Source organism: Aaosphaeria arxii (assembly GCF_010015735.1).
Source record: "Aaosphaeria arxii CBS 175.79 unplaced genomic scaffold BU24scaffold_15, whole genome shotgun sequence".
Taxonomy (NCBI): Eukaryota; Fungi; Ascomycota; class Dothideomycetes; order Pleosporales; genus Aaosphaeria; species Aaosphaeria arxii.
Genome location: NW_022983488.1, coordinates 207,323 through 228,794, shown reverse-complemented (window position 1 = coordinate 228,794; position 21,472 = coordinate 207,323). Strand labels below are relative to the sequence as shown.

Sequence of the window (21,472 nt, the reverse complement as noted above, 5' to 3'; positions counted from 1 at the left end):
ACCAAGGGCATTGAATTGTACCTACAAGGGAGGGCTTAGTTAGGATAGCATAGGATAGGATAACACTCAATAATAGTATTACTCGATTTAACGTGTCTTCTAAAGAGAATCATGATCGGACTCGTTTTGTATGATGTATAGTCACCCAATAGATAGGAGAGCAAGGTAGGGTTGAATCTCGAAGGTCGTGATTTGTGGGATGTGATGTCTGCCGAAAGGTAAATGACAGAAGCCTTTACGATTGAATACACCTCTCTAACAGAATTTGCTGACTGTTTGCAATATGCTGACTTCCTCGAGAACATCACAGCAAGAGCATCGATCTGTTGCATCACGAACAATTTGAGAAGGCAGAGCCGAATGGAATGAAGGTTTTTCTAATCGCGGGGTGCGGATTAGGCACGATATCGTCTATCCACTTGCATGATATCAGATATAATCCCTGATCAGACTACCGGAACACAGGGTCGACATCCCAAACAGGCCTTTGCATCCCCCTAAGCGGCAACTTGTCGACACCTGAACGCCCAGCACTCTTGCCCGCCTTGCCCTTGCCCTTCCCATTCCCTTCCTCCGCACCCTCGACGTCGATGTTGGGATAGGAAACGACTTGAGATCGCCGTCGACGATTATCGGCTTCCCCGTCCTTGGCGAAGATTTGAAGACCGCGAAGGTGCGTATCTTTGCCGTTCTGGTGGTTCTCTAAGATCTTGATCTGGACTAGGTGGGCACGGAGAACGGGCTGCTTTTTTCGGGTGGTCGGAGAATGGCGCTTGTTGGTGTTGTCGTGAGGTTCGGGAATAGGTATTTCTGGAGACGAAGAAGGATTGATGAAGGATGATGAAGCTATTTGTGGAGTGTGGAGGATTGGTGTGGTTTGCAGATTCCCGTTCTGGGGCGGTGGTGGGATAGTGAAACGGGGGACAGGAAGAATGGGCGTGTCGGTGTGGGGTCGATCGGGGGTCTGGAATTCCGACATGTTAGGGTCTGGGGTATCGATTGCCATGGGGCCGTCGACTGGAGGGCGTTGTCGTCGTTGTCGTTGACCTCGGCCAGAGGGAGTCAGGCCGCTCGGTGAAAAGGGTGAGGTTGTGGTGTTGGGATTGTTGCCATTGACGGTGTTGTTTCCATCTTCAGAGAAATCTTCATCGTCTTCACTTTCGTCCTCGCTACTTTCATCGTCCACGCCTTCGAAATCGGCCCAGATCCAGCCTCTAGGCTGCTCAAGTCGCATCTCACCCCATTCCACGAGATCGTTCATACCACTGCCGGCGAGGAAGATGATTCGTGTCGGCGTGTAGCTTTCGTCGGAGTCGAAATCGAGGAATAGTCTTAGGGCAACGATGCGGACTAGCTTGAAGAAGTGGATGTTGAGGTAGTGAGGCTGAGGCCCGTCGGATTGCCAGAAGAGATGGGTTGAGGGAGAGCGGAGTTGAGGGATTGAACATCCTGGCTTCGAACTGGAGACTGTCCATGATGCGAGCGTACTGATCTCACGATAGTTTGGAGGGAATGGGGCATCATAATCCCCAGTTGAAGAGTGTGGAGAAGAGCCAGGGTATTCTGTTTTGGTTTGTCAGTTGTCTGGATCATGAATAATTCCTTTGTGTGTTCAAGTTCGTTGGTTGGTGTTGGCATCATAGATCATAGAGCACCACGGGATGATTGAGTCGACGAACTCAAAGGTTGGCTCGCTGGCATGACGTTGTACTACTCGAGTGCAAGCGGCAGTGGAAAGGCATCCAAAGACATTCTAAAAGAGGGACATCGGGCGTCTCGGAAGGTGTGACAAGAATGGCCGAAACCGCTGAGTGACATGCTTACTTACCTTGATCATCTTCCGTGTCGGGATCGACCATTTCATCATTATTAACATCCTCGTCATCGCTATTTGGCAGTGACCGTAGTTGGTGCGGCTGTGGAGGGTCGGTACCGTGCCAGCGTGAAGCAGATGGCATGATGCTCGAATCTTGTGAATAGAATAACGAGCCAATAGCTTTCCAACTACTAATTCAACAGTCCTCGCGCGCTCCCCGAATTTACACAGTAGGGTGATTCGATGTGTAGGTTGAGGGTCCAAATTCGGTGTTGCTTGATTGTTTCGAGCACGATAGCAACCAAAATGCCTATGGTACTCCGTATTAATTTGGTAATGACCGTTCACAGAAGGACTATTCCGCGCGAAGACCGGTCTCCGGCAAGTCGCGATCAAGTGTTTGTTGCTTTTTCGTTGGGGATGCGTGTTGTTTTGTTTTAGGGCAGGCAGGCCTGTGATTGGCGGAAGAGAAAGATTGTGCGTAGGGGCAAGATCAGATCCTTGTAGGGACGCTGTTGATAAGGCGTTAGCAGTATCACGAACTGACTATTCCCGACTCTTTCACTGCATGCGATGGACCCGAAGCGTGGTTTGTGGGTGTTCAATAGTGTGATGTAAAGGTATGGAATATCCCAGGTATGCGCGCCTGGTGAGGTTGAAGGGAGAGTTGATGTTCATTTTGAGTCCGAGCTTTCGGGAGTTTAATTTTAGCGCCATCCTTTTGCGTTTAGTAACACCCTTTCACGACCATCGTCCTCTCTTATGAGCCCTCAACGTCGCACCGTATATGTACCATCTGCCATGCATTCTCATCACACTTGTCATGTCCTCGACTCGATCCTAAATGTGGAGTAACCCCCTCTGTTGGGCTTTTCGGAATCCTTCATACTCGTATCATCAGCTGCTACCCTTCGCACATACTGCTGCCCTGCCATTCTCAGCCAATCGTATCCTTCTTCCAAGCAGCCACACGTTTCCTACCTCGGCTTCTTCTTTTGGGGCAACATCTCGAATTACGGCAAATGAGTGAGGCATACGCGTATGTTGTGACTTTGATTTTCAATCTCAAGCTCGATTCTGGCATCTAGCTAAAAGAATCGTGCACTGTGTGACCATGGCCCAATTCGCACTGCAAGCATACCCCTTGCCCCTTGAACTTGAGGATACGGAGTACACATGGAAAAACGAATATCCAATTACCAGGGGATGTTTCGTATATCCTCTGTACAACAGACAGGATTATAAAATCTATAGGACTAGTGCCACATGCAGCCGAGCGATCTATATCTCTGCCGGCCTTCCCAGTGCTGGCGTTTAGCCACCTGTCAATCCTGCATCTTCATTTACAGAGCTTTGTCCATATTGTCTGCAGTTGAGCATCTCTCCGTTCAATCGGACGTCTGAGCACCTCTCATGAGCTGTCAGATGCGTGAGGCAGAGCCTTAGCCGAGACTTTGCATGAACCGGTGTTACAATGGCCGGACATGACAATGCATCTATCCTACGTACCGGGGAGCAACAGGCCAACATCGCTATCGCGTTCATTGTTTTAGCCTGGGTTTTCATTGCACTCCGAGTGTGGACCCGCACTTATATGATTGCTAACTTCGGCTGGGACGATGCTACCATGATACTTGCAGGCGTGAGAATGAGACTAAGGGTACTTTGACTTAAACTTTGCTTACACTCTGCAGATGATCTATACGGTTTACTGTGCAGCAATGCTTTACATGCAGGCGCACGGAGGAGGGACGCACATAACTAGTGTGAAAGATATGATCAATCTCACAAAGGTACCGGGCGCGAGATTGGCACTTGGGCATAGCTGACAATGATGAAGTGGGTCATCGTAGGTCAAGCGACCTATCTCCAAACAGTCATGTTTGTTAAGATATCTCTTGGTATATTCTTCGCCCGCATTGTCGTAGACCGCTGGCATCTGCTCACCATCTATGTGACCGTTGGGTTGAACATCGTCTCCTCTACGGCCAGCTTCTTCTACGTGCTCCTGCGATGCGGCCCAAATCTCGACAACTATGTTTATCGGCAACTGGCATGGAAATGCACTCCGCGCCCTCTAGATCGATTCTTCGCATATCAATCTGCTAGCGTCACGACTGTCACAGATTGTGTATTCGCTGTCCTGCCGATCTTTATGCTCTGGAACGCCACCATGGACAGACGAGCCAAGCTTTCTGTCGGATTCATTCTATCACTGGGAGCATTGTTGGTATTCATATCTCGTAGGATTGTATTGGATACTCATATTCTACAGAGGATGTATATGTTCAATGATTCGATTCCAATACGTCGATGGTTTAACCCAAATTCAGGACTACTTCTGTATGGCCATTCTTCGAAAGCATAGTACCCAAGCTAACAGGTAACGTAGGGAATGCAGCCAATATTGCTATCTGGTCCACAATAGAACCAGGCGCCGGCATCATCGCCGGATGTCTCGCAACACTCCGACCTCTCCTCAAAACATGTATGACACAGGCTCGCTCAATGCGTTCATCCGCATCCCGAACCTCGAAAAGCCTCTCTCCATCATTGCCATCCAGCAACAAGTCGTCGAGCAGAAAGTATACTACAAAGAACAGTACCATCAACACAGTGTCGAGGCAGCACGCGGTCCCGGCAACAGATACTTTCGATCACTATCTAAGAACCATCGGGATGTCGTCTGGAGCCAGTGGGAAGGGCGAAAGCACTGACAATATCCTTTTGCAGCCAATTGCTGAGATCCACGACTCGTTAATGCAGGGTCCGAAGCAAGATGCTGAGCCGCCTGCTGGCTATGAGAGGAAAATACCTACGATTAGGGATAGGCCGGCGAATCGGGATGCAAATTGGCAATGACCGATGATGTTATGCAGGAGTACAGATGACATGGGAATACACCATCTCGTGGGTGTTCGCGTCAAATGTATCAGTACAAAAGTTCTCTCGTTTCAAATACACTAATACTATTCTTTTAATTCACTTATGTGTGCGAAGTAGTAAAGAGTTTCTAAATCAATTCTTCACGACTCTATCTCATACCAATTTCGGACCACAAGCGCCCCAACCTGAGCCTGATTTTAGACTCACGATGACCGTCTTTTCCCATCTGCAGCCCTCCGCACACAGGCCACGGCCCTCGCCACCTGAGGCACAGCCAACGGAGTCACACAACTGGATACCACATAAGACTAATTACATAACCGCTCAGAATGCAACATGTACATCAAACCACCTCCCGCAACGCGGACCGAGCCCTGCACTGCGGCGATGCTTTCATGTCCGGCAACTCCAAACGAAACCACTTACATTGGGGCCAGCAAAGGCAGATTCCCCGCCACATCAACTCCACCATCACAATTATTATTAGATCCCAATGCCAATACCAGTCCTAATCCTACGAAAGCTGGAGTAGTTGGTCGGCTGCACAAAATTGCACATTCGATCGCATTCGCAAACGAAGTGGGATCTGCGCACGCTGCGCGCGCACGCGCAGCATGCAATTCGATTTAGGCAATTAGGAGAGCGAGTGACGTCGGGGCGCGAAATGCTTCCTGGTTGGATGTTGGGGAGCATGCATTCAGCTCCTACGGCGGAGTTTGTGGGTGTCAGCTGGGGGAGGAGATCTCAACGGCGGGCCGTGTCGACACATGACAATAGCTAGATTGTAGCTTGACAAAATGAAAATTCACATTGGACTTCGCTATACGGCGCTTCAGACTTGAGTGGTTGAGGCACGAATTATCACGACTGCCCGGTCTAGTATGTTGGGTTCATTCATGTTCATCGCAAGCGAGCGCTGTCTTGGATCTTCAAAATTGTTCAGAAATGTATGAAGTGACATCACACCCCGTAAATATATGGAATAGATCAAATTCACATCAAATATAGTAGATAAAAAGCGACCGTACGTTGAGTCCACCGGCGTCCAGAGCTGTGGTTGCTTCAGAGAATGATGAGGCCGCCGCCCGGAGGCCGTTGATCTACAATCTAGTCACTGCGCCGAAGACATCGGTAGCCGGGGAAGACCAACAAAGTCTCCGAACTCGAAAAGGCTGCAATTTGGAGAATTTATGTAAAGTGGGAGGGGTCAATGGCGTGGGCTGCCCCAAGCCGGTTGTATGGGGGTTCAAAGATAACGACTCAAGCGACGTACCCGGTCTCGGACGGTAGTCGATAGAGTTCTAAGCGTATGTACTTGATGTTCCCTCCAACCCGTAGTTCGGATAGTATGTTTATATCACAGGCTGTTACTCTGAACGGTGAATCGATATTGACAACTAGCAAACGTTGATGGTCATAGTAAGTAATCCATAATGAAGAGCGACGCCAGTAAATTGTATCCGAGATCTGCCCCCCTGGTCTCCTTAAAGTATTTGGATGATGTCTTCACTGTAATATTTCCATATCATCGACCAGCTCATAGTTCAGCTTAAACATGTGAAGCCGAAAATGAAGCCGGTCGTGATTGAGCAGCCCTTGCACTATGAAAAGAGCGCGATGCATCCCAAATCGGAATGGTGGACTGCATGGTCGTGGTTGAGAGTATATCTGAGTTTACGGCTGTTGCTGCTTGTGACAGTCTCGTCGTACTGGCTATGCTGAAGGGTCGGGCTCGGACCGCATCATCAACAGAAAAGCCGTCTAGATGACTCCCGACCAACAGGATATCCTGCGAACGGCGTCGCTCTCGTGTTCCTTGGAAGTTTAATTCTGGTACTAGACTCGTTGAGGATGCGGACGCATGTAAATCCTCCGTGGTCGAAGGTACGGGTAGAAACGCCGGTGGAGGCATACCAGGTTGATCTTCGCAAGTTCTCTGCCGCTGAAGTTTCCAAGTCAGGAGTTGCTTTCTGGCGATAGCGATACGCTGTTTCTGGATATTACGGAGTTTTTCCAATCTGAAATTCCTGAGCAAGGGGTCGTCATTTAGGGCGTCAATTGACGGGGCCGTAGTCTCGTGGTCATCATATTGTGTTCTTTCCCGCTGGATATCGCCCGAATGGATTGATAAATCTTCTGGGCTGAAAGGGCCGCTTGTTTGAGAGATTCCGTGAGCATCGTTTCGATCCATGCAATCTGCCCCAGGTTTGCTTCCAAATCGTATTGATCTGTGGAAATATGATTTTCGCCAAGTAGAAACGCGGACCGCTAAACGCTTCATACGTTGAAATACACCCTTCTCCAGGGTATGTTGATTTGAGCAATTTTGGCGACAACGATTCGAAGGATGTAATTCATTGTCGTTTAGGCGCTCAGGTTCAAAAGATGTCGCTCGAGACCGAGAACTCTGTAGCCTAGTATTTGGCGAACGAACTGAGGAATTCCTTGACGGTGCTTCTAACGGAGATTCCGGGACATTCGAAAGTACAGGTGAAGCTATTGCACTCATGGATCGGACCATATTGATCAGAGCGCGGCGGTAGTCTGTATCTACCTGATCAGGCTCGTTCGTTGCTTCTGATAACAGCGAGATGCAGGTTGCATTCGCACCGCCTAGGGCCATCCATTGCTCGTTACAATTCTCACAGTTAATATGACTGGCTTGAGCATAACCCGATGTAATTTTGATTTTGATCTCGGTTGCTTCATGGCGATGATGGCAACGTGGGCAGCTTCCATGGATTGGTATTTTGTAGAAGCCCGGCGGGATTGCTCCGTACAAACTGCTGTTGCTCGTAGAACTAGAGGCGCGAGTTGAAGCCTGCAATGATACTCGCCGCCGTTCTTCAACACCTTCCGCGTTGAAGGAAAGACTTTGGTGGTCTCCAGTAGTTCGTAGATCTGCCGTTGGCCTGGGCATGATTGTAAATACTGGAAAACGAAACACTCAGGCCAAAAGTATATGGCCCAAGACGGGTACGTGGGATCAGATATGTGAATTTAGTCAAGGTGTACCAGTAAGACGGACCTGATAGACGTATAGGAATGCACTGAAGGAATAAATAGGTTCGCGGCTGCGGATGGGACATCCGAACACTTGGGGCCAGGAGCAAGGCTACACTATTATACCGTGTGCCTAAAGACGCCCTGTAGCGAATCGCTAGGTATCCCCAAGAGCGAAACTCGCGCCGTATCGCTGATTATCGGATGCAGATGGCTTTGCTATGCTGTGCTCTACGTTGTGCTCTATAGTATTCACGTCTATACGCTTTGCCATCGGACAAAGCGAATAGAGGGTGATGGTCGTGGCTTAGGGCCTGCGCCACCCAATAGCAGGCAATCATTGGGGCCAAAATTCCATTCTGGCGTCTGAGGCACATAAAAAATCGTGACTTGCCAGGAGTACCGGGCAGAAATATGTACCACGAGAACACAATGCAAGCCCGAAGCTTTTAGTGACTGGAAATAAACCAGATATCAAGCTTGTGGGTGTCTTGGAGCCGAGTGCTTCGCCCTGAGAAAGTTGAGATGGTCTGACGCCTAAACTGATCGCACACTGTTCGCTCATAGTAATCTCATAATAAGATGGCAACATGGACGACTATATCATTGTTGATGACGAGAATATGCGCATGACTGCTTTTTAATGTGGTAAGGTGCCACAGTGCCTGATCAGAGTATATGATGAGGTAGATCGGGTTGACCCTTGATCTGCGCCCCAGTCCACAGCCCTTCCAACCCATGTGCGCAAATGCGAAGATCGATAATGTAGGTGAATACCTAGGTAGGCATACCTTATTAAGTCAACGAAAGAGTTACTGGATTAAGAGATGTTGTAATAACTACGCTAATAAAGAATGAGGAGAAGTCTACAAGATAGAATAGTAGTGCCGATCGTTGGCCGAAAAGAATGGCCGGAGATTTAGTTTTTCCGAAACACCTTGTCGTACAATATTCAGCGACTTCCGAGTATTGTCAATGCAGGTGAACATAATAATAGAAAAGAGTAAGGTAACGTGCTACCAATAATCTTAGTGATTTAGAGTCTTGCTCTTTTTGTTAATAGAAACTCTTTTCGTTGAAGGGGCCATTCTGATGAGGACGGTGGCCCACTTTTGGAGTTTGAGGTGTGATACGAATTGCCAAGCCTTCTGATGACTAAGACCCACACTCAAGCGACCAATTTCACCCACCAAAATTCATCCTCGATATCGCTTGAACGACAACGTGAACATCAACCCGACGAGTTTCGACAAGCCGCCATCATGTCTCTCGTCTCCGGAGGTACGTTCTACTGATATATTTCCACAAAGACATCTACTAATTCTGCAACAGAGAAGTCGTAAGTTGCTACTGCCATCGCCGTCGTCGCCGTCTTGCTCGAAGACCTCACATCCGCAATCCACACACCGAACCGCATCACGTAACGCTGAGAATATGGATGGGCTCATCCTGCATTCTTCTCAAAAACTTCGACATGTTAAAATTCCGTGTGCGGATTGTGGCTGCGGGGTCTGACGCGGGATATCGCGAAGGGGATTTTCGAGATAGGACCAACGCTGATTTGCGCAGGAACTTCCAGTACATTATCCGTCTCCTCAACACCAATGTTGACGGAAAGCAAAAGGTCATGTACGCCTTGACCAAGATCAAGGGTGTCGGTCGCCGATACTCCAACTTGGTCTGCAAGAAGGCCGATGGTATGGCAGCCTTGAGTCGCATTTTGTGGACGTGAAAAATTGACTGTGTGCAGTTGATCTCAGCAAGCGTGCTGGTGACCTCACCTCTGAGGAGCTTGAGCGCCTCGTCACCATCATCCAGAACCCTCTTCAATGTACGACAGGCCCAAATTTGTAACGATCCCGACAGCAGTGGCTAATATGATCAACTACAGACAAGATCCCCACCTGGTTCCTTAACCGACAGCGCGACATTGTCGATGGCAAGGACTCACAGGTCCTCGCTAACGGAGTCGACTCCAAGCTCCGTGACGATCTCGAGCGCCTGAAGAAGATCCGTGCCCACCGTGGTCTCCGACACTACTGGGGCCTCCGCGTCCGTGGACAGCACTCCAAGACCACCGGTCGTCGTGGACGTACCGTTGGTGTGTCCAAGAAGAAGGGATAAATGATTTCGCTTTCGCTGGGCAGCTTCTGGGAGCTTGTATGGTGTGGGGGTACAAGGCTTCTGTGGATGGGTGGAGGTGCACTTACGGTGTTTATCTAACGGCATTGATTGGCTTTTAACGCTTCTCCGTCATGCGGCTCTCTGCAATGGTAGGGGATGGCAACGAAGGGACAGGCCAAGGGAAAGGGTTGGCCCAATTCAGCCTGTACCAAAAAAAAATCACACAATCTGATCCCAGTACACGTTCAATACTTGTCCCTATGATCTTGCCTGCTACGTGGTCTGCCACTCGACTGGAAAGGTATCTCAAGTGTCAGAGTCAAATGATGTTGATCATATAGGATTCGATGGCTTGAACAGCCTGGCGTGGGAGCGACCTGTTATTGGGCAATGGCGAAAGACCGCATATCCGACCAAAGTACAGTTCACCACGTCACACCCCTGCCCACACCACTCTCGAGAGAACACGGCGGTCGATTGTTGGGTCTATTGACTGCACTTTGTCTTCTGACTTCTAGAATAGACGGTCTCGGCCCGGACCGTTGAGGCTCCCATTTCGTCGACTATGTCCTGAGTCTGTGTTCGATATCCAGCCTAACTCCAGTAGCTTGGAAAACTGACTACCTAGCAACGAACAGCAAAGGAAAGGCATCATGACGGGCTTTCAAATATAAACAATACTATACTAACAAAACGAAATCTCTCGATGGCGTGCCATTCGGGTGCTATCCTCGCCCTCCCTTTTTGATGCATCACGCCAAGTGCGGAGTGCGTTGTCGAGCACCACACAACACCCACACGCAAAACCACTCAACGATAGATCCTCTGGACAATCCCGCGGGATGCAATCTCCTCTTTTCCATCGACCAACGGTGGCGTGTAATTTCTACGCCTTTCAATTTCCACCACTACTCAGTGCTCATACCCTGCATATGGTGTGCAGCCTGCAGGACCAGCACATGGAGCATGCTGAGCGTTGTTGCGGGCGGGTGGACGGGAGGATACGAACATCTACTGATATATGCCTCGCATTCACGCCCTCAAAGTTTGCCCCAACCCTCAGGTTCTGGCGACTTTGTCGCCATCGTGCCTTTCAGTTTCTTCACGTATTTGCTGCTTCGGAGTTCGTCCCCTCTGCACATCCCTGACATCTGCACAAAAGCTCTTTTGGCGCTTGTATAACACAGACTCGAAATTTTCATCATTACACAACATCACTGTATAATCCTTCAGCTTCCGAATCGGGGAACCAATTAAAGAGATAGAGTCGAAGAATATTCAGACAAAATGGCATCCCTTCACCACATTCCACCACCCCGCACACCCTCCCCCAAGATCCGCATCCACCGCTCCCAATCATTCACCTCTTCCCCATCCTCTCGCATATCCGTAACACCCATCGACGAATCTCCCTACTCGAAATCCACAAGCGCTATCATCCCAAGATCGTCCCTGCCCCAATACGACGCTCTTGCCGCTGCAGAACGCAGCAGAAATCTCATACTGCACACGAAACTCTCCGAAGACGAGGATGATGAAATGTCCGATTCGTCTCTCAGTGGGTCCGACATCTCCTCCACCGAATCCTCCCCAACGTCCGAGTCCTCAGACTACGCACTCTTCTCCTCCGCTTCCCCAGCAGTTCTACTCCTCAGCGGACGCGCCGACTCTCCCATGGACTCGTCATCCTCTCGCTCCTCTTCCACCTCTCCATCCACAACATCAGACACAGCCGAGCGGCACCACCACAATAACGACGGGCCCCCAGAAATAATGGAATCTTCGATCCAGTTGCTGCAGTACCAGGACGCATCCGTCCCGATGTTCGATCCTTGGCTCGTGCGTGTAGTGCTAGACCTCTACGACGTGAGGCGGTTCGAATGGATGATGATAGCGGAGCCGATCGAGCGAATTTGGGGCATCAGGACCAGCAGCGCCGAGGTTTTGGAGATCCTTAGCGCGAACGGAAGGTTGAGAAGGTGCTGGTGGGACTGAGATGTCCTTTTTACCTCGTGGTAGTATATTGCTATCGAGTATCTAGACTCACGAGGGTCTTGCGAGACCATGAAAGGGGACTTGGAGACCTAGTGAGGTTGAGGTGCTTAGGGCTGCTGCAATGTAGCTTGGGGGATACGTATCTTCAAGACGGATCATGGTGTTTTATCGGTTCGAAGCATTACTGGAACACACTTACTCGGGAGGCCATGACTACAGAGGGAAACATCGGGGGTGAAACCTTAGTGTTCTTCCCACTGCTACTTGGGCCTGGAGGTCCGACCTCATCAGGGAGCTCTTAGCCCTCGGGTTCTTTCCCCCCAGTCTGCAATTTTCATCTTGCGATTATTTTTTCTATGGTTTGTTTTCCACCAATCTCAACTTCTCCCTTTCTTTCGGCGTTTTCTAGGGCATCATGTTGGTTGAGCATTTTATTTCATTTTTTCAAGTAACGACTTTTAACGAAACATCATCTAACGAAAGCAACGTAGGATACAATAGGATGGGTGTCTGGCACACGAGCAAACAACATAAAAACGCATAAAGGCATATTTTCATTGTCTATGGGCATTTTCATGAAACTTAACGATTTTCATTTTTTACGAACTAGCATTTTATGTATGTATGAGGATGGTAGAATATCGGTCTTGCAATTCATCGTACTCTCAAGCTTTCGAGTGTCGTGAAGTCGAACTAAACTGACCTACCAACCAATCAAACGCCAAAGTCCCAGCACCTAGATCCAACCAAACCCACCCTCTACCATCGCGACAGACAGACAAGAACCTCAACATGAAATCCCATCGGCAACTGCGCTACCCCACCTCGATCCGAATGTCCCTAACCAACGTCCATGCGGTCGAGAATGCCGGTGGGCGCTAAGAGGGAAAAAACGTCCCTCTGCATCCGCCCGCATGCACCGTCGGGTAACACCTGTCAGGCGATGAGTGGCTGAACCATTCATTTTCCACGGTGCGACAACCGGGGCTGTTTTGGGTGACGTGCAGATCTGTATGGTGGGAGCGGGTGTCGTGGTGCCAGTTGAGCGGGTTGGTGGTTAATGTAAGGGTTGTTGCATGGAGGATGGAGGGGGAGGGGAGGGGAGGTATTGCATTGGTGTGGGGGACGAGATGTGCGGATTGGGAAATGCACGATGTATGGGATGTATTGATTGATTGATTCATGGTGTTGGGGTATTTTAATTGAAGACATGCGCTGCGATCACTATGCTCTATTTTCTTTTGTGGGATGACCACGGGATGAATGTCTATGAAGTCGGATTGGGGTTCATGCTTTGGCATGCTTCTGCTCATGCAATCGATGCGGTATGCTTGAGGATTAACTCAGCGACGCACGCTATGGCAGCAGTCGCATGGAGAGGGCGTGAGGGAAGTATTTCTGGCCGAGTGGCCGTGGTACTCCGTACGGGCTCTTTACGAGGCAGAGCAGCGGATTGGCAGCTTGTGGACAGCATCCATCCCTGTTGGCAGTTGTGTTGGATATCTGTGAGGCTACAGCCAGCGTGAGGTCGAATGTGCAGCGTGCATCCTTGTCTTGGACGTGTCTCCATTCAATCATCTTCGTGCTTGACGGCCATGTCGAGGATCTCCGCTCTCCCCCTTCCCTTGGTGTGGTTGGCAATGAAGTCGCGGAGCAGGTTGTACTCTCCAGGGTCCACGAAGCCCACGGCCTCCCACTCGTCTCCCACGACCTCTTGCGTTTCCACCTCGGCAAAGAAGCCTAGTAACGTCTCCTTGACTGTGCGAATCGGTTTATCGTCGGCTGCCTCCTCTGGCTCTTCTCCCTTCTTGCCCTTCTTTCCCTTCGACGGTGCCTTCGCAGGTTGTTCTTTGGGTCCGGTTTCGGGTGCGCGTTTGAGGATCGACGAAGGGCATGATACGCGAAGTCGCATTCGAGCTTTCATGACCGGTATCGGTTGGTGAGCGATGAGTGCCTTCATGGCGAGCTGCGCTTGGGTTTTGGCAGGTTTATTGGGCAAGACACCTCTCCACTGGGGTAAAGCCTCGGCCTTCTCCTTCTCCGCATCGCCCTCGGCGGATCCATCGTGCTTCTCTGGCTTCTGGTGTGAGCTCTGCGAACTCAGCTGATCCAGCGCCTTCTCGATCATGCCAGTGGTGTACACGCGCTTCGTCTCAGGGTTCACAAGCCTTCCCGCGACCATGTGGATGACTTCATTGCGGACACGGTCGATTTGCGCATGTCGCTCCTGCTCGCCGACCTGGAATTCGCCCTTGTCCAAGATCTCCGCGATGATTTCCTCCTCTTTCTTGCCGGGGAACGATTTCTCTAGGTCGCCTTTGTTGGCATATTCGCCCTTGTTCACGTTGACGAAGACCCGGGTGATTTGTAGGACGTTATCGATGTCGGTTTCGATCTTCTCCTTATACTCGAGCAGTTTGTTCTTGTAGCAGGCGATCTCGTACCGCTTCTTGCCTAGAGAAATGTCAGTCGATGCGGGGGACCGGATGAAGCGTGGGGCAATACCTTTCTTTAGGCGAACGAGTGCTACGTTCGTGAGTTTGATCTGATTTGAAGGTTGGTTGATCGGCATCGTGGTGTGAGTTTATTGATATGCGATGTGCTCGTCGTAAAGCTGCCAGACCTGCTCCGGTCTGTCTTTATATTATGAGCTGGAGTCAGAAAAGTTGTTACCTGTGAATCCTTGGTTAAGTTGAGAATGAGCCATATTGAATCACAACCAATCATGCTTAACGGAGCTAGTCCCAATAAGGAATGGTACCAAATGTATTTCAGACGACGTCAGAAGCGCCTACAATATAATTCGGAATCTAGAGAGTGCACAGTTCTGTCCTACTTAATGGAAGAAGACACAATCCGTGGTATTCACATGATGAATACCTACGGATAGATATGTGTACCTGCATCACATCCGTGTTGTACCTGGCATCGGTTGACTTTCCAAGGCCGACAATGAAACGCTAAAACCTCGTGACCTTGGAGCATCTGATGGCACTAGTCCGATTGCAGCAAGGTGGCTGGGGGCTGGGGCGGGCGCTGATACGCTCGAGCTTGGGTGCGTCATCCATCTCGTGGTTACCTACTCAACCCGCCTCCTCCGTTCAACACCGAACCTCCCTCTCCTCTCTATCTATACTCTCTTATCCTCCACATCCTCTCTCCTCCATCTCATTCTCTCATCCCCTTCCATCCTAACCTCGATCATCCGTTAAGCTCCATTAACTTGTGGGCTTGCTGTCTATCGCCAATCTTCCGCTCGGTATCCCCATATCGGCTTATCGCAGAGCTCTGGTAGCTCCGACAACTCAACAACCTCAATCATGAAGGTAGCAACCTCGGCCTTGCTCTTCGGAGCTGCCACTGCAGCTGTTGCTCCTCAGCAGCAGGTCCTCAAGCTCCCCGAGCAGATCACCGAGCAGTTCAAGGACATCAAGACCGACTCATGGACGAAGCCGCTCCACAACCTCGAGGAGTCCCTCAAGTCACTGACCGGTGAAGCTCGCCGCGTCTGGGATGAGGTCGCTCTCATGTTCCCAGAGTCTTTCGACCAGGCTTCATTCTTTTCGTCCCCCAAGCCGCACGTCCGCAAGCACGACTCTGAGTGGGATCACATCGTCAAGGGTGCTGATGTCCAGAGCGTCTGGGTTGAGAATGCCCAAGGCGACAAGGAGCGTGAGATCGACGGAAAGCTCGATACCTACAACTTGAGGGTCAAGAAGGTTGACCCCAGCTCGCTTGGTGTCGATAAGGTCAAGCAGTACAGTGGATATCTTGACGATGACGAGGAGGACAAGCATCTCTTCTACTGTGAGTACCTGAATGTACGCGTCATTCGCCACATCGTCTAACATCCCATCAGGGTTCTTTGAGTCCCGAAATGACCCCAAGAACGATCCCGTCGTTCTGTGGCTCAATGGAGGACCTGGTTGCTCTTCGCTCCTTGGACTGTTCATGGAGTTGGGCCCTGCCTCCATCACCAAGGATGGCAAGGTCAAGTCCAACCCCTACTCCTGGAACGCCAACGCCTCCGTTATCTTCCTCGACCAACCCGTCAACGTCGGATACTCTTACAGCAGCGGCTCCGTGAGCAACACTGTTGCTGCTGGCAAGGACATCTATGCCCTCTTGACCCTCTTCTTCAAGCAGTTCCCCGAGTATGCTGAGCAACCCTTCCACATTGCTGGCGAGTCCTATGCTGGACATTACATTCCCGTTTTCGCTTCCGAGATTCTTTCTCACAAGAAGCGTAACATCAACCTCCAGTCCGTTCTCATCGGTAACGGTCTCACTGACGGCCTGACTCAGTACGAGTACTACCGCCCCATGGCCTGCGGTGAGGGAGGCTGGCCAGCCGTTCTTGGCGAGTCTGAGTGCCAATCTATGGACAACGCCTACCCTCGCTGCGCATCTCTCATCGAGAACTGCTACAACTCCGAGTCTGTCTGGTCTTGTGTCCCTGCCTCGATCTACTGCAACAATGCTATGATCGGCCCCTACCAGCGCACTGGACAGAACGTCTACGATGTCCGCAAGCCCTGCGGCAGCAATGGCCTCTGCTACGACGAGATTGATTGGATCACTGCCTACCTTAACAAGAAGGAAGTCATCAAGGCCGTCGGAGCCGAGGTTTCCGGCTATGATAGCTGCAACTTCGATATCAACCGTAACTTCCTCCTCCAGGGTGACTGGATGAAGCCATATCACCGCGTCGTTCCCGGCATTCTCGAGGAGATCCCCGTCGCCATCTACGCTGGTGATGCCGATTACATCTGCAACTGGCTTGGCAACAAGGCCTGGACTGAGGCTCTCGAGTGGCCAGGCCAGAAGGAGTACAAGAAGGCCGCTACCGAGGATCTCCTCCTCGGCGGCAAGGGTGACAAGATTGGACAGGTCAAGTCCAGCGGTAACTTGACCTTCATCAGGATCCACGGTGGTGGCCACATGGTCCCCTACGACCAGCCCGAGGCTTCGTCCGACTTCTTCACCAGGTGGTTGTCTGGCGAGTGGTGGGAGACCAAGTAAATTGTGTCACATTTCTTTTTTCCCTAAGTCACGTATATGATGATACCGCATGGCACGCCCAGAGATTGTAATCTGTTGAGAAGATCTGGCTTGGTTTCATTCTGGTAATCTTAGCAATTTGGATTCAAATCATTTTGTATTTTATCGCATGAATATACACAAACTCTAGATCATTGAACTAAATCTTATGGAAATCCTTTATCTTGAGAAAATGACCCCCTTGCTACTGCCGTGTCGTACGTCTGCCTTTGAACATTTCTTCATCGTTACTGCCTTGGTGCTCTCTTTCCTCTCTCCGCCGTGCCTGCGCCTTCTTGGAACGGCGTGTTCACTACATTATCTCCTGTCTGACCGCTTGGCTTCCGTGACCAAACTTTGTCTTGTAACCTAAGGCTTCCTTCTTCTTGCATAGTCGTTCAATATGAATTCGATATAGATTCCATCCGCCCAATCATTGGGGTGGGACAAGTCTCCAGCTTGTACGTATGTACATTCACAAGTGAGGCGTTCATCATCCCTGCCCTGAGCCCCTACAACGTGCATGATCAGCTCATTTGGGTACTGCCTCAGCCTGGGCGACACTCAACCTTGTCTGGATATTGTATCCTGCTCCAACGACTTCCTTGCACCTCACTTCATTCGAAGCGGGAGCCTAAACCATGGCAGAAATAGCGGGAACCGTCGTTGGAATAATATCTTTGGGTATCCAACTATGCAGAGGCATTACGTGGTATATCGACTCTGTGAAGCATGCAGATACGCGGAGATCCGAGATCTCAATTCAAGTTGAAGAGCTGGAGAATATTCTCGAGAAGTTGGATGCTGTCGTTGGAAAAGCCCAGGCTAATGAACACCTACAACAGACAAGTCGGTCAGCTATCACGACATGTGCAAATGCTATTGAGAGGATCAAAGCAAGTATCGGGCCAGTCCATTTGGAAGAGGGATCGAAGCTACCTATACAAGCTCGCAAATTCAGAATCCGATTATCACACCCATTCAAGCAGTCAGAGATATCGCACTGCAAGGAAATGTTGCACAACATTCAACAGAATCTTCAGTCAGCATTGTCAGCCGTGCAAATGTAAGGATGGATCCTTTCAACAAATGAGACTAGAGCCCTCTGACTCTTTGAGATAGAGAACAGGCACAACTGAATCAGATACAGCTGCTTCGGCAATCGAACTCCAACAGAAAAGCCCTCCATGAGAGGTTGGACTTGATGGCGTATCAACACAAGAAAAATGTCCAAGCCCTCGACACAAAGTTGACGATACAAGATTCGGGCGTCAAAGAAGGGTTCCTATTAGTTGAGAGCAGTATACAGGACCTTAGGAAGTCTGTGTTTCCAGTGGCTGAAGGCATCCCCAGCATATTGGAGACCCTGGTTACATTAGCTTCTGATGTCAATCGGCTTGTAAGTTATCTAATCAATGCATGTGAATATGTGTTGACGTTACATTGTTTCAGAGCACAAGTATTGAAGCACGCTCTCCTGCAATGGTCTCGATGAGCACTATTGGGCGTGATGTTTCAGAGATAAGAAGCTTGACGAAACATGTCCGTGCAGCTTCCTCAAAGGGATCACGAGCTATTAGCTCATACCATTCATGCGATTGCAAGCACCACAAAAAATCATATAGCTACTCCTTATGGCCTTTCGAGCTTTGGAAATCGCTGACACGGAAGCATAGGATCGATTGCCCACACTCCATCTACGAAGATGCAACGACCCAATTGGGAATTCAATTGAATCTTTGTAGCCTCATGTTGAAGCGTAAAGTTCAGATCTCTGTCTTCTTTTCGCAAAGCATGAGGGGTCCTGGGGTTTCATCCAACTTGAGATGCCATCGGATTGTCACATCGGGCTCACCTGCTTTCAAGCTAGTGTTTGACTTCCTAAATGAGTCCATATCAGGTCCAAATTCCTACAAGGACATGACCGATGAACTTTTCAAGTTGTTCCAACTGAGAGAGGCGTCGCCCCATGATAGATTGGAGGATGGGATGACTCTACTACATGTTAGTTGTTCACGCTGTTGGATTATTAATACCAGATTCTAATCAATGTATATAGTACTTTTGTTTCTGGGGGAAGATTTGCGATGATGAAAGAAGCCCATCCAATTGGCTAGGTGTGGTCGATTATCTACTCAAGGTCCTGGGTGACGGAGCCTTGGAAAAAGATATATCTGGCCGGTAGGCCTCATCCCAGTCTTTTTTGATATTCAATATACTAAATTGGGTAAAGGAACTGTGTGGAGTATTTACATCAGAAGCAAAGCATCCACAATGACATCCTTGTGAAGCTACTCGACTATGGAATACCTGCGGTTTTATCTATGAAAGAAACGAGGAGGGTCCTTTGCATGTACAAGAAAGTGCCATTGTACCAGTACAGTGATACTGTGGATTATCCCGAAACAATAGCCGCCATTCTGTCTCGATCCGAAAGTGGCCTACAGGAGCTTATTGACAAAGACCAAGGTCTAATTGACGTTGTTGACGATTTTGAAACGACAATGTATGAATTGGCGACCAATCTGGGATGGCGACAAGGCTGTGAAGTCTTAAGGAGAAACAATGTCAGTATATCAAGAAGGTCTTTCCTTCTATGGAATGCCACCCTTTTAGAATTGGCTGTCATATCCAATGATCTTGAAACACTCCGGTTCTGGCTTGAGATTCGGGACACTGCAACAAGCGAAGAGCTTCAATATATCGGAGGACTCGAGGGAGCATGGAATTTGGCATTGACTCGGCAAAATTCCGAGGTTAATGTCAAGGAACTGCTATCCGCCCTTGTTTCCCAGCGCACATTGCTGTGCGAACTTGCGGAATACCATCTTCCGGAAGAAGCTTCAACATTGCCTCAGGATCGTCTACTTGATGCTTCGGCTATCGAGGTATGGGAAGCTCTCTGCAAATATGGAATCAATCCGAAGCCTTCACTGCGACCGAGTAAGAGAAGCGTATATCATATATACACCTCTATGTCACCTCCTATTGACCAAATCATCGATGGATTTGATAAGGCCTTCGAAGCAGGATTCAAGGACGTGAAACCGGAGGATTTCCAAGATTGTGGAGTCATATCGCCACTGTTTTTCATTATTTTATTTACGAGTTGGAAAGAGATGCTAAGAATGGATTTAGTGCGCTGGTTTGTCTCGAAAGGCGCCGATCTCTATGAATGTTGGCCTAATTCGGACTGCACTACCATTCACCGTTTAGGTTGGAGAGTAGGCAGTGATCTTTTTGCTTTGAACTATTTAGGATACCCGGAAAAAGCTTCTCGATTATTCTCAGGTACAGTCACAGATTCATGTACTTGTAGCTGTAGCGGAATTTTGGGCTGTCGATTAATCCACGCCTTATTCAAGGACATGGCTGATAATGATGACATGCGGAGCTTAGACGAAATGGTCGCGTTGGTGCTGGAAGAGGTCGTACACGACAGCGAACATAATGACTGGCTGGTGGCCGAGTTCTTGAGGGCGTTTACCTTCTATAAAATCGGGCTACGACATACCTGCTGCGATATCAGTCGTCTTAAGTATTGGGCTAACCCAGATAACACGACCTCACCTACACCACAATACCAGCCGGATGAACTCCGGGAAATAATGGACGAAGATGCTGAATTGACGGTAGTCTTGGAACGACTGGTGGCAGAGTTTGGACAGGGTTATGCAGAGGCAAAGAAGGAGAACCCACCTCTGGCTGACTTCTACCGCAACGTCGTTATCCCCAGGACTGACGTGGAGGTGAAGAAGCTGGAGAGGGAGGATCAAAAGATGTTCGCGCGCGGTCGTAGAGACATGGGAGTAGTCATAGAAGTCACCTCAGATGACGAAAATGAATACGATGATGACACCGAGTATCAACGTGATGAGATTGGAGAGGCCGAGTCCACCAAAGACAAAGACGAAGAGGAGGAAGATGAGGAAAACGAATACGAAGATGCAGTCGAGTATCCCGAAGAAGATTTACATGAAGATGATGGTCACGAATGCACGACGACGAGAGTTTGATTCCTGGATTGGTTGCTGGCTCTACTTCGAGTTAATATCTAGCCTTATGCCGATTTGCATTTGTGAATAGACTTGTTCACTTGCTTGCTTGCCTGTTTACTACTGGTGCGTTATCTGGATTATTCTTGTCCGTGATGTAAAATTTATGAGTGAATGAGTGGAAGGTTGTATTGCTGTGTTATGTTGTGGTTTCTGTCGTCTGCGTGTATAGGGGAGGGTTGAGGGGGTTGGGTCGTGTGATTAGAGTGGAAAGACGCTGGTAGATGTCCTTATTCCAGGGTACAGGGGTTTCTAGTACCGTGGCATTCATCTGTCTAGGATGTTGGCATCGGATGGCGGGGTTTTATTTCGATTGGGATCGGATGTGTAGCCTAAGTTTCATTCATTCATGGTGACTGGGAATGAAAGGGTTGTACCCAGGCAATCCAGTCACTGCCGTGGTTTTCTCTCGTCGTGTCGAAGCTTGTCAACGACTGGTACTATACATCTGGATGATGGGAGCTGAGTCTAGGACTCGTTACCTTACCCAAGATACAAAGACACATGGCTATATTACGGGACTATTGAAATACTGATGGGTCGTGGTTAGTGA

The 21,472-nt window shown here is 49.4% G+C and overlaps 8 protein-coding genes across 8 annotated transcripts; 5 read left to right on the top strand and 3 right to left on the bottom strand.

Moving 5' to 3' along the window:
• Positions 1 to 341: 341 nt before the first annotated feature.
• BU24DRAFT_428950 (galactose-binding like protein) lies at positions 342 to 2,454 on the bottom strand. The gene is made up of 2 exons (XM_033529606.1): positions 1,829 to 2,454; positions 342 to 1,563 (listed from the first exon to the last, which is right to left on the bottom strand). Exons 1-2 carry the CDS (start codon positions 1,956 to 1,958, stop codon positions 452 to 454), a joined length of 1,242 nt encoding a protein of 413 aa, XP_033377323.1. The 5' UTR covers positions 1,959 to 2,454; the 3' UTR covers positions 342 to 451.
• Positions 2,455 to 3,138: 684 nt separating this feature from the next.
• Positions 3,139 to 4,741, top strand: BU24DRAFT_402303 (uncharacterized protein). Its single transcript, XM_033525519.1, has 4 exons — positions 3,139 to 3,458; positions 3,657 to 4,042; positions 4,092 to 4,159; positions 4,209 to 4,741. The coding sequence occupies exons 1-4, from the start codon at positions 3,291 to 3,293 to the stop codon at positions 4,676 to 4,678; spliced, it is 1,092 nt and encodes a 363-aa protein (XP_033377322.1). The 5' UTR covers positions 3,139 to 3,290; the 3' UTR covers positions 4,679 to 4,741.
• Positions 4,742 to 6,251: 1,510 nt separating this feature from the next.
• BU24DRAFT_415341 (uncharacterized protein) lies at positions 6,252 to 7,622 on the bottom strand (the record flags this gene model as incomplete). The annotated part of the gene is made up of 1 exon (XM_033526285.1): positions 6,252 to 7,622. The coding sequence occupies one exon, from the start codon at positions 7,620 to 7,622 to the stop codon at positions 6,252 to 6,254; it is 1,371 nt and encodes a 456-aa protein (XP_033377321.1).
• Positions 7,623 to 8,941: 1,319 nt separating this feature from the next.
• Positions 8,942 to 9,829, top strand: BU24DRAFT_497557 (ribosomal protein S13; the record flags this gene model as incomplete). The annotated part of the gene is made up of 5 exons (XM_033534279.1): positions 8,942 to 8,986; positions 9,038 to 9,044; positions 9,275 to 9,402; positions 9,456 to 9,536; positions 9,597 to 9,829. Exons 1-5 carry the CDS (start codon positions 8,968 to 8,970, stop codon positions 9,827 to 9,829), a joined length of 468 nt encoding a protein of 155 aa, XP_033377320.1. The 5' UTR covers positions 8,942 to 8,967.
• A 1,692-nt stretch (positions 9,830 to 11,521) lies between these two features.
• Positions 11,522 to 11,911, top strand: BU24DRAFT_428947 (uncharacterized protein). The gene has a single exon (XM_033529605.1). It carries the CDS (start codon positions 11,603 to 11,605, stop codon positions 11,822 to 11,824), a length of 222 nt encoding a protein of 73 aa, XP_033377319.1. The 5' UTR covers positions 11,522 to 11,602; the 3' UTR covers positions 11,825 to 11,911.
• A 1,354-nt stretch (positions 11,912 to 13,265) lies between these two features.
• BU24DRAFT_89299 (Shwachman-Bodian-diamond syndrome protein) lies at positions 13,266 to 14,515 on the bottom strand. The gene is made up of 2 exons (XM_033534761.1): positions 14,330 to 14,515; positions 13,266 to 14,278 (listed from the first exon to the last, which is right to left on the bottom strand). The coding sequence occupies exons 1-2, from the start codon at positions 14,394 to 14,396 to the stop codon at positions 13,395 to 13,397; spliced, it is 951 nt and encodes a 316-aa protein (XP_033377318.1). The 5' UTR covers positions 14,397 to 14,515; the 3' UTR covers positions 13,266 to 13,394.
• Positions 14,516 to 15,015: 500 nt separating this feature from the next.
• Positions 15,016 to 16,984, top strand: BU24DRAFT_445230 (carboxypeptidase Y-like protein A). The gene is made up of 2 exons (XM_033530682.1): positions 15,016 to 15,631; positions 15,684 to 16,984. The coding sequence occupies exons 1-2, from the start codon at positions 15,145 to 15,147 to the stop codon at positions 16,844 to 16,846; spliced, it is 1,650 nt and encodes a 549-aa protein (XP_033377317.1). The 5' UTR covers positions 15,016 to 15,144; the 3' UTR covers positions 16,847 to 16,984.
• A 490-nt stretch (positions 16,985 to 17,474) lies between these two features.
• On the top strand, positions 17,475 to 19,830 carry BU24DRAFT_380969 (uncharacterized protein; the record flags this gene model as incomplete). The annotated part of the gene is made up of 5 exons (XM_033524732.1): positions 17,475 to 17,930; positions 17,987 to 18,263; positions 18,317 to 18,868; positions 18,924 to 19,045; positions 19,098 to 19,830. Coding segments are annotated over exons 1-5 (2,109 nt in total), but the record flags the coding sequence as incomplete, so codon positions are not given.
• Between the last annotated feature and the right edge of the window lie 1,642 nt (positions 19,831 to 21,472).

Coding starts and splice junctions, on each gene's coding strand:
- BU24DRAFT_428950 (XM_033529606.1), bottom strand. CDS start 1,958: ATGCCATCTGCTTCACGCTGGCACGGTACCGACCCTCCACAGCCGCAC. Junction 1,564..1,828: donor CGACACGGAAGATGATCAAG/GTAAGTAAGCAT, acceptor AAACCAAAACAG/AATACCCTGGCTCTTCTCCA.
- BU24DRAFT_445230 (XM_033530682.1), top strand. CDS start 15,145: ATGAAGGTAGCAACCTCGGCCTTGCTCTTCGGAGCTGCCACTGCAGCT. Junction 15,632..15,683: donor GGACAAGCATCTCTTCTACT/GTGAGTACCTGA, acceptor ACATCCCATCAG/GGTTCTTTGAGTCCCGAAAT.
- BU24DRAFT_89299 (XM_033534761.1), bottom strand. CDS start 14,396: ATGCCGATCAACCAACCTTCAAATCAGATCAAACTCACGAACGTAGCA. Junction 14,279..14,329: donor ACTCGTTCGCCTAAAGAAAG/GTATTGCCCCAC, acceptor ACATTTCTCTAG/GCAAGAAGCGGTACGAGATC.
- BU24DRAFT_402303 (XM_033525519.1), top strand. CDS start 3,291: ATGGCCGGACATGACAATGCATCTATCCTACGTACCGGGGAGCAACAG. Junction 3,459..3,656: donor CTACCATGATACTTGCAGGC/GTGAGAATGAGA, acceptor ACAATGATGAAG/TGGGTCATCGTAGGTCAAGC. Junction 4,160..4,208: donor CCAAATTCAGGACTACTTCT/GTATGGCCATTC, acceptor CAGGTAACGTAG/GGAATGCAGCCAATATTGCT.
- BU24DRAFT_428947 (XM_033529605.1), top strand. CDS start 11,603: ATGGAATCTTCGATCCAGTTGCTGCAGTACCAGGACGCATCCGTCCCG.